This window comes from Plasmodium cynomolgi, chromosome 13 (genome assembly GCF_000321355.1).
Source record: "Plasmodium cynomolgi strain B DNA, chromosome 13, whole genome shotgun sequence".
NCBI classification, from domain to species: domain Eukaryota; phylum Apicomplexa; class Aconoidasida; order Haemosporida; family Plasmodiidae; genus Plasmodium; species Plasmodium cynomolgi.
This window is the reverse complement of record NC_020406.1, coordinates 1,487,777-1,499,571: the sequence shown is the minus strand read 5'-3', so window position 1 is coordinate 1,499,571 and position 11,795 is coordinate 1,487,777. Positions and strand designations below refer to the sequence as shown.

The 11,795-nt window shown below is 41.0% G+C and overlaps 4 protein-coding genes across 4 annotated transcripts; 2 read left to right on the top strand and 2 right to left on the bottom strand.

Moving 5' to 3' along the window:
* Positions 1 to 1,907: 1,907 nt before the first annotated feature.
* PCYB_134180 (ATP-dependent protease) lies at positions 1,908 to 4,130 on the bottom strand (the record flags this gene model as incomplete). Its single annotated transcript, XM_004224443.1, has 1 exon — positions 1,908 to 4,130. A coding segment is annotated over one exon (2,223 nt), but the record flags the coding sequence as incomplete, so codon positions are not given.
* A 574-nt stretch (positions 4,131 to 4,704) lies between these two features.
* PCYB_134170 (uracil-DNA glycosylase) lies at positions 4,705 to 5,328 on the bottom strand (the record flags this gene model as incomplete). Its single annotated transcript, XM_004224442.1, has 1 exon — positions 4,705 to 5,328. A coding segment is annotated over one exon (624 nt), but the record flags the coding sequence as incomplete, so codon positions are not given.
* A 3,271-nt stretch (positions 5,329 to 8,599) lies between these two features.
* PCYB_134160 (hypothetical protein) lies at positions 8,600 to 10,069 on the top strand (the record flags this gene model as incomplete). The annotated part of the gene is made up of 3 exons (XM_004224441.1): positions 8,600 to 9,513; positions 9,682 to 9,787; positions 9,938 to 10,069. The coding sequence occupies 3 exons, from the start codon at positions 8,600 to 8,602 to the stop codon at positions 10,067 to 10,069; spliced, it is 1,152 nt and encodes a 383-aa protein (XP_004224489.1).
* Positions 10,070 to 10,632: 563 nt separating this feature from the next.
* Positions 10,633 to 11,795, top strand: PCYB_134150 (RNA polymerase small subunit). Its single transcript, XM_004224440.1, has 3 exons — positions 10,633 to 10,931; positions 11,316 to 11,423; positions 11,595 to 11,795. The coding sequence occupies exons 1-3, from the start codon at positions 10,850 to 10,852 to the stop codon at positions 11,696 to 11,698; spliced, it is 294 nt and encodes a 97-aa protein (XP_004224488.1). The 5' UTR covers positions 10,633 to 10,849; the 3' UTR covers positions 11,699 to 11,795.

Below are 11,795 nucleotides of genomic sequence, written 5' to 3'. Positions count from 1 at the left end.
CCAATCTGTGCAGCTAACCTTTGTGGATGCATTGCTCTAATGGGATTATTTTTTTCCAGCTAATGGCAGTTATTACTTCAAAACTGTTCTTTGTGCGCACCTTATTGAAACCGCATAGGTGAGGGCGTAAATATAACCACATGGCACGATAATTCACACGTGGGCAGCACACCATGGCATGCCCAATCCGTTCCGTCGGGCAGAACGTGAAAAATTACGACAGCAAAATGGGACCAAAAAAAAAAGGTTTAGCACGAAAAAAATTGGTGATGGCATCCTCGTTTTAATTACAAAAATGAGAAACATAATGTGGCAAAACGCACGCTTTGTAAAGTTCCCCCCCCATGGGTATGCAGGCGGGCAGGTGAATGTACCCCTTTGTGCAAGCGTGCTATATGCCCACTGGGAAAAAAAAAAAAAAATAAAAATAATAAAAATAATAAAAAATAATAAAAAATAACAAAATAAAATAATTCATAACACTGTATGACGAAGTAGGTAACCTCCATTTGGGACATCCCAAAAAAGAGGAAATTGTCATGAGGCGATATAACATATTTTGGTGCGGCTACGATTTGTTTTTTGAGAACTGGTGTGACGAAATTCTTCCACAAATTGAAAGGGAAGAAAACTCTCTCGTTTGGGCGCTCCTCAGGGGAGAGTCAACCCAAACTGTAAGTATACATATGCACATATATGTATTCTGCGGTGTGCGAAAAAATTTCTGCGCCTGATGATCAACCGTTAAACGCATCCGCAACTGGGTGTGCGCGAGAACACAGGTAGATGTGTTTTTACTTTTGTGGGCCCATCCTCACAAACTGCGCACACACATGGGAAATGGGAGTCCTTGCAAAAGGGTCATATCTGCATATATACATATATCTACCGCTATGCAGAGGGCAAGGTGGACCGAGGCAGGCTCGACGTTCCAGGAGATACCCATGAGCGAAGCCACATCGGGGATGGCCACCACCGTCGTCACCGTCGCCATCACCGCCACCGCCGCCATCACCGCCGCCATCATCGCCATCACCGCCACCGCCGCCCTGCGCGAGTGTCTACGGCGATAAGGGGCCAAACTTGGGGAAAAGGAAATTAAAGATTTGGTAGTAGTGGTGAACATATAACACCCGGATGTTTCCCTTCACAACACTTGGCAGCAGCTCGTACTCCTGCGCATTGTCCTTGGGGATGATTAAGGTGCGTATTCCGAAGTTCCTCGCTACGATCATTTTTTCGACGAGCCCCCCAATCTTCACCACATGGCCGTTAAGGGTTATCTCCCCAGTCATGCAAACGGAACTACTCACCGCAGTATTTAGGTAGTAGGACAAAATGGACGTAACGAAATTCACACCGGCACTGGGCCCATCTTTCTTCACATCACACTCGCTCAAATTGATGTGTAAATATTGCCCCTGAAAATTGGGAACTACCTTTTTTAGCAGATGGGTGGCAAAAGTATTCGCTATGAGGATACTCTCTTGCATGATCTTCCCCACGTTTCCGGTTATAACGATTTGGTAAGACTCTGACGGACTGCTTCTCTCCAACGAGCGATTTCTCTCCAACGGTTTGGTCCTATGAGTACCTTCCGAAGCCTTCCTTATCGCAAAAGGGGGGTCGTCATCGTAAATGAAGGGGGGCTCTACCATATCTGAAGAAGTGGGGACTGCGGCTATTCCGTGGCGACATGTATCTCCTGCAATCGTTTTTCCTAATTGGGACGAACTCAACAGCGCTGATGGGTGCATCGTCTCGTCCGCCATGGCGAATTGGTTCCTATGGCGGTGGGGACACACGAGGAGGAGTTCCTCTCCCTGAGTGGTATTCTTTGGAAAGGGCTCAGTGCAGTGTAGGTTGGGAGATCCTCCTGTATGGGAGTTTCCACACGCGAGTCCAACCACCTCTATGGTGACCACCTGGCCGCCATCCTCCGTGAAGGCGAGCGACTTGATCATGCCCTCATGTGTGTAGGGAACGGCTTGAACGCCTCCCCTCTGCCGGAGACAGTCCAAACTCACAAAGTCGTGGAAGACGTGCAAATTGTGAATCCCCAAATCGACTCTCCCCGTAACCCCCTTTAGCAGCATGAAGGCTCTCCTCTTGTAGACACTATAAACAATAGAGTAAAACTGCCGTATGCCATTCTCGTTCGTATAATTTTGGATAACATAAAGGAGGAGTTCTTCCGACATGTGCAGATGTACATCTCTTACTTTAGTTTCTTCCTGCATTTTTTTTTCCAAATAATTTTTAAAAATAAAAATTTTTTCTTCATTCGTGTAGGGATATACATTTACAACTTCCATTCGATCAAGCAACGTCTCTGGGATGTGCTCAACCGAGTTGGCAGTGCAAACAAAAAAGACTCTCTCCAGATTAATAGGAAAATTCACATACATATCTTTATACTCCTTATTCTGTGAGCTATCAAAAAGGTTTAGCAGAGTAGTATATATATTGCCATTCGAAAAAGAAATTTTATCCAATTCATCCAAAACGATTAAAGGGTTCATTACATCCGTTGAGATGAGAGCTTGTACTATTTTTCCTTCATAGCTATTCACGTAGGTTCTTCTGTGCCCAATAAGTTCATTCATGTTAGTAATGTTATTCATGTTGATTATATAGTGGGGGATTTGTAACGCCGAGCTGATGGATTTACAGATAGAGGTTTTCCCAATACCTGGATAACCAACAAGGGTAAGTATTTTGGGTTTTACATTTTTGTTTAGTATGTAGAGCCCTACATATTCTAGAATGTATTTCTTCACTTGGTGTAATCCGTAGTGACTTTCCCTTAACGTCCTTTCGCATGTACTGATATCTTCACAGAGAGGGGCATACTTACCAAAGGGGATACTCAAGACGGTGTTGAGGTACTGATATGTGGAGGCATAATCATTACAGTGTTCATTGTAGAGGACAAATTTGTTAACTTCACGTAGGATAGCTGCGGAAGCTTCTTCATCCATATGACTCCTCTTTGATTGAAATTTGGCAAAAAATTGATCGCATAAAATTTGGTGGTCCGTTTTTTCTCCTATTTTTTTTTTCAAGTTGGAGATGCACTCCCTTATCATTAGCTTCTCTTTCTCTTCATCAAATTTGTTCTTCAAATTTGTTGATAATTCTTTCTTCATTTTTAGCAATAGAATATCTTCATTTAGTAGGTCCAAGCAGATGGCTAGCTGGTCCTCTATATCACTTTTTTCCAGTAAATCCTGAAGGGAACTACTCTTTCCCATGGTTATGCTGCCTACCAGGTTTACCAAACTGTATACATTTTTCACGTCATAATATTTTAACAATAAATTATATTCAACACTGCATGCACTATTTATGTGCACAATTTCTTTTATTTTGTCTATGATCTCCATTTGGTAAGCTTTTATTTGTTTGCTTTGTTTTCCATTTCGTTCGCTGGACATCTGCTGCTTAATTACGTCCACCTGGGCTGTATTTCCCTTGACCCACTTTACAATTTTCACCTTTTCGGCAATTTCAATAACAACTCGATGCATGTGTTTGGATTGGTCCAATAGGGGGCCTCCCCTCCATTCGTTTCTCCCCATCTCATCATGCGAGTCATCCATACAGGCTACTCTTTCTGTGCTGTCCATTGAGCTACTCCTGTGGGGGATCTTCTCCACGGGGTTGCTTCTCCCCTCCGTGTCGTTTCTAGGATGCTCATCGTTGTAGAGAACCTCTCGGATAAGCCCTACCGATCCGCAGTGGTATACATCCTCTACATCGTTAATGAAGGCTATGTCTTTCTTCAAATTGGATTTTTTTCCTCCGATGGGAACATCCATCATAAACTGTGTGTCATTAAAGAGGCCTCCTACTTGCTCATTTTTCATATTTTTTAAAAGAAAAAGTCCTATGTGCGCACTTTTTTTTTTGCATTTTTCGAAACTCCTCAAAAGGTTTCTATCCGCGTTTAGTACGTAGGAGAGGCCAGGAAAAAGGGGCTTATTTAGCAGAGAAAAACACTCCACTTCCTTCCCCCTAACGATTGTGCTAACCAGTTGTGTATCATTCTTTCCGCGCAGCTTTATGGACCGGTAGTGTTGTCGACCTGTTCTGTCGAATTCTCTTCTACATTTGAGCAAACCATTCATGGGGCGCATCGTACACGCAGGGGTTACGGCCCTCCACAACCACCCACACCCACACTCACCCTGCTTCACTCCTCACTAATGGGGGAGTTAATCACTCCCGACATGCACATCACTTCACCGTAGCAATATTCCCAAAAAAAGGGCTTATTTCGTATAATCGTTGGAACTGCTCCTTTGTAGGTGGAAAAACGATTCTACAGCATGGCGCGCCGTTGTAAACTTGGTTTCAGCTTATCACACGCGTGAGATTCAGTGTTTCCAAAAGGTTTCTTAACACCGTAAAGTTAAAATGCGAAAAAAAAAAAAATTACTGTTGCGATAAAAGGGTTGCAAAATGGAAGCAACTCCGTGGTCGACACAAAAACGGGGGAAGCTCACAGCTTTGTGGAAAAGCGCTCCAGGTGAGCTGGACTTCCCTAAGCAGGGGCGGCAGCAATTTTTCATTCTTTTTTTGTTTTCATTTTCTTTTTTCTTTTCTTTTATTTCCTTTCCTTTCTTTTATTTCCTCTCCTTTCTTTTATTTCCTTTCCTTTTTTTTGTTTTATCTTTTCCCTCACTGCGGCAACTCCCACTTGATCGGCGCCATGCCGTTGCGCGTGAGAATCTCATTGCACTTTTTAAAATGGTCGCAGCTGGCAAAGTGCCTCACACTTAAAGGAGATGGATGTCCCGCCTTTAAAATAAAATGCTTCTTTGTGTCGATTTTGGAGCATTTCTTTATGGCAAAGTTGCCCCATAGCATGAAGATAATTTTTTCCTTTTTCTCATTTATAATATTTATGACTTTATCGGTAAAGGTTTCCCATCCATAATTTTTGTGTGAAGCGGGTTTGTTCTCCTCGACAGTTAGAGATGTGTTTAGTAGGAACACCCCTTGCTCTGCCCAACTAATTAAATCTCCATGATTACTGGTCTGTTTTATTTCTTTTAAAATGTTTTTTAGACTGGGTGGAATTTTAATACCAACGGGTACAGAGAAACACAAACCCATGGCTTGGCCTTTCTGATGATAGGGATCCTGACCTACAATCACTACTTTTATATTTGATAGGGGTGTTTTTAAGAAGGCATTAAACACTAGCCGAGCTGGGGGGTATATCACTTTTGTTTTTCTCTCCTCCTTTATCTTCATATACATTTTTTGAAAATAACTTTTTCGTAACTCTTCTTTTAAGTGCTCGTACCATTCTGCGTGCATTAGGTTTTTTATTTCTTCGGCGTACGGGTAGGTGGCTGGTTCCGCAGCGCTTGTCTCCTTCAAGGTGGCTACGTCTGCCGTGTTTGTCGCCTCACTACCGGCTACCACGCCCGCCGTATTTGTCGCCTCACTACCGGCTATCACCTCCCCCACTTTTTTCGCCTCACTACCGGTTACCACCTCCCCCACTTTTTTCGCCTCACTACCGGCTACCACCTCCCCCACGTTTGTCTTCTCCTTTAAGGCAGCCACTTCCTCCGTGTTTATCCCCCCCTTAACGGCGGAGACCTCATCCAGAGCTGCTCCAACCCCCACAGCGTCGTCTATCTTCCTTTTCTTGCCATCATTATCCGCCCCCTCCAAATCCTCAACACAAGTACTCGTAACGGAATCGGACGAATTATTCGTCCCACCCTCATTACTCGTAATTATGCTTTTTTTTCTTTTAACAGGAAAAAAACTATCAATCGTTTTTTGAACTTTTATTTTATTCATTTGGACGGGCCCTTAAAATGGGGATCACAAAAGCGATAAATCTTGAATCAATTTTAGAAAAAAAAAAAAAAAAATTAATCGTCGTGCCGACAAATTGGGCAGTATTCAAATGGAGATATTTAAAAAAAAAAGTTAGACACATAAGCAGACTGTCAAAAAAAAAAAAAAAAAAACACCAAATTGACAAATTCGCACAAAAAAAAAAAAAGTGAGAAAAAGTGGAGATACTACCCTAACTAGGGAATACTTAAAAAAAGGGGAAAAAAAAAAGGATTATAAAACACGGGGAGGGAGAAAAAAAAGTTATAACTGCTAATTTTTTCTGAGTGCCTTTTTTCTTTTTTTTTTTTTTTACGTGGTTCCTTCAAATATGGATGCCTTTCCTTCTCACTTCATAGTGGCGACAGGAGAACGTACGTGTGATTCGAGAAAACTGGGAGTTTAGGCAGAAAAAGTTGTACGCTAAGAAGGATTAGTGGAGCATATCTTAATTGAGGTGATGGAAACGTGGGGGGGACGTGCAAAAATGTGTCCCCCGCAGCACTGTGCTATGTGTTACTCTTATCTTAATTTTTTCATTTTCGTTACGCAGTAGGGGATAAATCAAAAGTGAATCTTCCTGAAGTGCCACCTCGTAATGTATGTCTCTTGTGATGCATTCATTTGAACAGAAGTTCCTTCCTCTTTCTTTTCATTTTGCAAAGCAGGGAATTATGAAGCAAAAGGAATTGTAACGAAATTGCTAACCGAATGGTAGTAAAAAAAATAAAAAAAAAAAAATTCATCTGCTATTATTTCCCTTTTGCACATTCTTTTTTGCGGTGAGTGTAAAACCGCAGAGCAGGCTCATAAAGTTGCCAAAAAAAAATGTGTGAAACTTTCACTTTGTCAATAAAAATGAAGGGGGTGATACACGCAAACGGGTAATGCCGATTGGGAATTTATTCATGTGGTTTTGTCGCCTTTCGATTCAGAGAACGTGCAAAAATGTAGCACATACTTTAGCCTGGTCGCTCGGAAAACCGTTGCGCTTAAGTCCCTGCTTGGTTTATCTTTTCTTTGCTTCCCGTTTATTCCGGTTTATTCCCGTTTATTCCCTTTGCTTATTTCTTTAATGTTAGGGTGCGCAGTTGCGAAAGGGTGAAATATTCTCTAACGGTTTTTCGCACGTCTAAATGGTTTCGCGGCGTAGTGTACTATCGAGGTGGTCTTTCGAAATATAGCCCGATGTGTGACTACTTACCCCATTTGAAGAATGGCCACGCAAGTTTTTTTTTTTTAAATGAATCACTTCTGTTGAAAAGGCGTGAAGAACGGCACCCCCGTACGTGACGACGTTTTGTTTTTGCTTCTCCCTGTTTTGTAACCCCCCCGCGTGGTTCCAAAAAAGCGTCAAAAAAATGGTTGTTGCTACGCGTGGCTCTATCGAATGCATTTCCGCGCACAGCACTTTGGAAAGTCCTGTAGACAAGCGAAATGTTCCCAAATGGGATTCTGCAGCCCCCACTGGGGGGAGTATGTATATGTGCATGTATACATACGTACGTACATATGTACACCATTTTCACCCGTGTATATGCTCAAAACATTGCGAATTTGCGTAGCCATTTTTGAAACTGCTTGGGGGGGACGAATATCAATTTTATACTTTTCACGATTTTGCCAAACAGCCATTGAGTCAGCCGTACCATTTTTTTTTTTCCAGCCATTTTTGCGCAATTAAATTTCACATGCGTCAAAATTGCCTGTCCTGTTAATACACTTTTTAGCTGTTGTAAAACGAAAATTTTTTTTTTTTTCCATTTCGCATGTAAACCGTTAAAAATCGTTTCAAAGTTGGAATAAACCTCTTCTCGATTATCTCAAAATGGGTCTTTTAATTTTTTTCACAGACATGACACAGTTATTTTAATTTTGTCCGGGTGTGTCCGCATTCAATTTGCGCGTCCTGCTCGGCAAAATGGGGTAATAGCGCAGTTAAGAGAAGTAAAAAAAAAAAAAAAATCTGCGCACATTTGAAATCACCACACACCATTTGGTGTAATTCACCCCCAGCGCAACGTCACTTCCCTTTTGTCCATCCTTTTGATGTGGCATGGGTCCAACCACGCTACGCAAACATTTGGCGAATACGTTTGCACACGCGTACCTTTTGTTGCGCCATTTTTTGTTAGGGAAAATGCGTTTTTTCATGGTCATCCCCTTCTACATAATGCCCGAAAACAAACTCCTCGACTGAGTCTGCCCCAATGGGAAACGCAGTCTACTCCGAAAGCACCTCTTCGTGCGCGTCTCGCCAGCGTAGTGAACAAAGGGGTGGTAGTGAAAAGGCCAAGCGTGCGGGCAGTGACAATGTGAGGAAGAAATACGAATTAGGCGGTACACCCAATGGAAAGTCTTCCAAATGTCGCGAAAATAAGAAAAGCGATTTGGAATTTTTGAAGACGAAAAATAGAGCAAAGAGATACAAACCAAGCAAATGTTTACTACGAAATTGTACCTTTTCAGTAAATTACAAAATTAACAATACTTTTTTTCCCCTCATATTGGAACTAAAAAATGAACCTCAGTGTAAGATAGTAATGTAGGGGAACGCAGAAGTACCATTGTTAAGGAAATATTAATTAAGGACATCCAAGTTATTGAAAGCTCTATTAATACCATAGACATTTTTTTAAAAATAAATGACGACTATACAGAAGATAATAAATTCACTTTATGCAGCTTTATGCTGAAAAATAATGAAGAAAAGGCTGCCTTCATCCATAACATAAAAATGTTATACGGATTGGATGTAGTAGAATATGGGACATTAAAATATAACAAAATAAACACGGAAGAAATTGAGGAAAAATATGTCTACGATAATAATATACTGAGCAAAGAAAACAAGAGTAACATTCAATCGCTGCTGGATGACATTAATAATAATCTGTACAGTAATAGGGACCTCTATGAAGAAGGTCTCATCCTGGAGAAGAAGAAATTGAACCAGTTGGAAAAGGAAACATTACATTTGGGAGAAGTACATAACCCGATAATCATCCTGGGAGATATGCAAGACGGAGATGTTATAAAAGTGAAAGAATTAAATTCGATGCAACAAAGAGGTGTTAAAATAAAGGAAAATCTATCTTACGATGATTTTACCCTTATTGAATGGTTTCTCTCGAAAAAAGTGGGATGCCATACCTACTTTAGAGAGCACGCAATCCATTGTGGTAGCCATTTGTTGATCAAGTCTTACATGATAGGTTATTTTGTCAAAGCTAAAGTTTCCAAAAATGTCTACATTAATGGGAAAAAAACCTTCGTTACTTCTATTAGTGTAAAAGGGCCAGTTACAATAAATGACAACACCGCTAAACAGGTGCTAAAGCATTTGTCCAACGTGAACGAATCGATAGAAGTGTATCTTGCACCCTCCGATATTTATAATATATTTTTTTCTATCATGGAACCCAGAATTAAAAAATTACTGGGTTTATTTATCTTTTACCCTGCTCACATATTCATCATGAGGAAGGGTCTACGATTCGCTATTACGCTCAACGGAGAAAGTTACTCAGTCGATTATTTGTGGGATTCCTTCTACTTAACTAAAAAGGATATTTTGTTCGATAAGCCCACGGATTTTGTTCCCACCTACATGGACACCTCTGACATTCACTTGTATTTCGTAACGACCAGGTGAGGGGGAGGGGGAAAGTGGAAGAGGGTGAACTGGGGGAAGGGCTCCACACACCCTGGGCAATTTGGTCTATCCGCCTGTTCTTATATTGTTCACGTTTTTTCTTGGCAATGCTTCATTCGCGCGGACTACACATTTTTTTTTCTTTTTTTTTTCCCCTCATTTAGTTTCCATGGGGAAATGATAAAATCCGTAATACGAGCCAACTCGAGCGACGAAAAAGACGTGATATACGCGACTGTTTTTTTTTGCAAGTATCAAAAGGGGCTGCGGGTTAGGCATGGAGCGATGCGGAGCAAGCAGGCGAGGCATGCGAGGGCAGCTACATGCATATTTGTGCCCCCCGTCCTTGCCACTTTTCAGACTTCCCTTCTTTTTTTTTACGCTATCTCATTTGTTCCCCCCTACCTTTCCCACCTGCAGTCGTTAGACGAATTCATGCGTGACTCCCTCGCAGGGTCATATAACCATTTTAAAAAAAAATTCCAGAACATGTTCGTGCAGCTAACAGGGGAAAACTTACAACAAATCCGGTTGTTCAACGTGTACAAATAGGGTGCAAGTTTTGTCGAGAGAAGAAGTAGGGTCACGGAAGACACCTGTTCATGCATCAATACGTGGTTTTACAACGATACGTTTGGTACACCAATGGAATTATCCACATGACGTAAGCTTATTTGCCTACCTACGCTGGAAAATATCTTTTCAATTCCTTTAAATTGTGGAAAGGTAAGAAAAAATTGCAATCCTGCATTAACGTAATTTTTTTTTTTTTACCACAAATTGGCTATTTGAGGAAGAAAAAAACAACATTTTTGCGAACTTTTTTGCGTACATTTTTGCGTTCATTTTTGCGAACTTTTTTACGTACATTTGTGCGCACTTTTTTTCGTGCTTTTTTCCGCGTCATTTCCACCACCCTTTGCATGCTCTGCTGCGCCATAAGGCTGCCTCGCTTTTTTCTCCGTACATGCGATGCTTCCCTTTCATCATGTTTTCCCCTTCGACCCGCATAAATCTTTGGCACGCCATTTTGCATGCTAATTTGCATTATATAAAAATATATGTATATATATATATTACATATTTATATATATTTTTTCTTTTTTTTTTCATCTACGGCGCGACGTAATTAACTACGTTTACGTAGCTACCCCTCGTTGGCAGAAAAAAACAGCGGCATAAAAAAGTCCCTTTTTTTTTTTTTTTTTTTTTTTTTTTCATTTTTCATAACAAGTTTGGTACGAATTTTTCCCAAATCGAATTCGTTAAATGCGTTTCGATGAATAGTCCTTCCTAACTTTGGAGGAACCCCTGACTCCCCTCAAATACAAAATGGAAGAAAAAAATTATTACGAACATATGAGAACCTTGACGCACGCGACATTTTGTTTCGAGAATGAAGATCATACTTTAGGTAAATCATCAAAAAAAAAGAAAAAATTGAAAAAGACTCCTGACGGGTTGCGCATCATATGGAGGACAAACTTTTTTCTAGTTCTCCTTTTGAACGAAGCGTCTAAATGATGCGCTACCAAAGCGGACGCCTCCCTCTACATAAATAACTGCTTGTGTATAGTGGCTTATACTTGTTGCATAGGGCGCATGTTGGGTGAGGCACAAAAAGTTTAGCAGAAATTGTGGTAATAGTGGTGGTAATGGTGGACTATGCATGGGAGATAATTTAACTAATAGGCTTCTCCCAGTGGCATGTCAAACATTTACCTGACCGGCGCGTTGAATTCACCCGTATAAGCAACATACATGCCAAGTGGATTTTTTTTTTTTTTCCCTAACACAGGTAACTGTTTACGTTGCATTTTGCTGCAAAAGGAGGGAGTAGAATTCGCGGGGTACACCGTGCCGCATCCTACGCAAGCGGAAATTAACCTGAGGATTCAGACAACGGGTAAAAATGGGAGGAGTGTCTGCGTGGAGGCTTCCCTGCCGCTTCGCCAAGCGAGTGTACATATCTATGTATTTAAATATGCACCTTATTTCGTGTATATCCCCCTTAATATGCTTCTCCATTTTTTGTACTTTTTTTTTTCCCTACCCCCCTTTGAACTTCCCCATTCAGGCGAACCAGCCATAAACATTCTGAAGGATTCCCTAGAAGACCTGTCCAACATTTGCGACATCATGTTGAACAAGTTTGATTCCGTTGTGAAACGAGTTTATTAATTTATTTAAAAATGTTTTGTTGTGCCTTCCCTTATTTTATATGTTTACGTATTTAGCCCATTAATGGGTACCCCCCTCCACCCCTGTTATGTTTCAT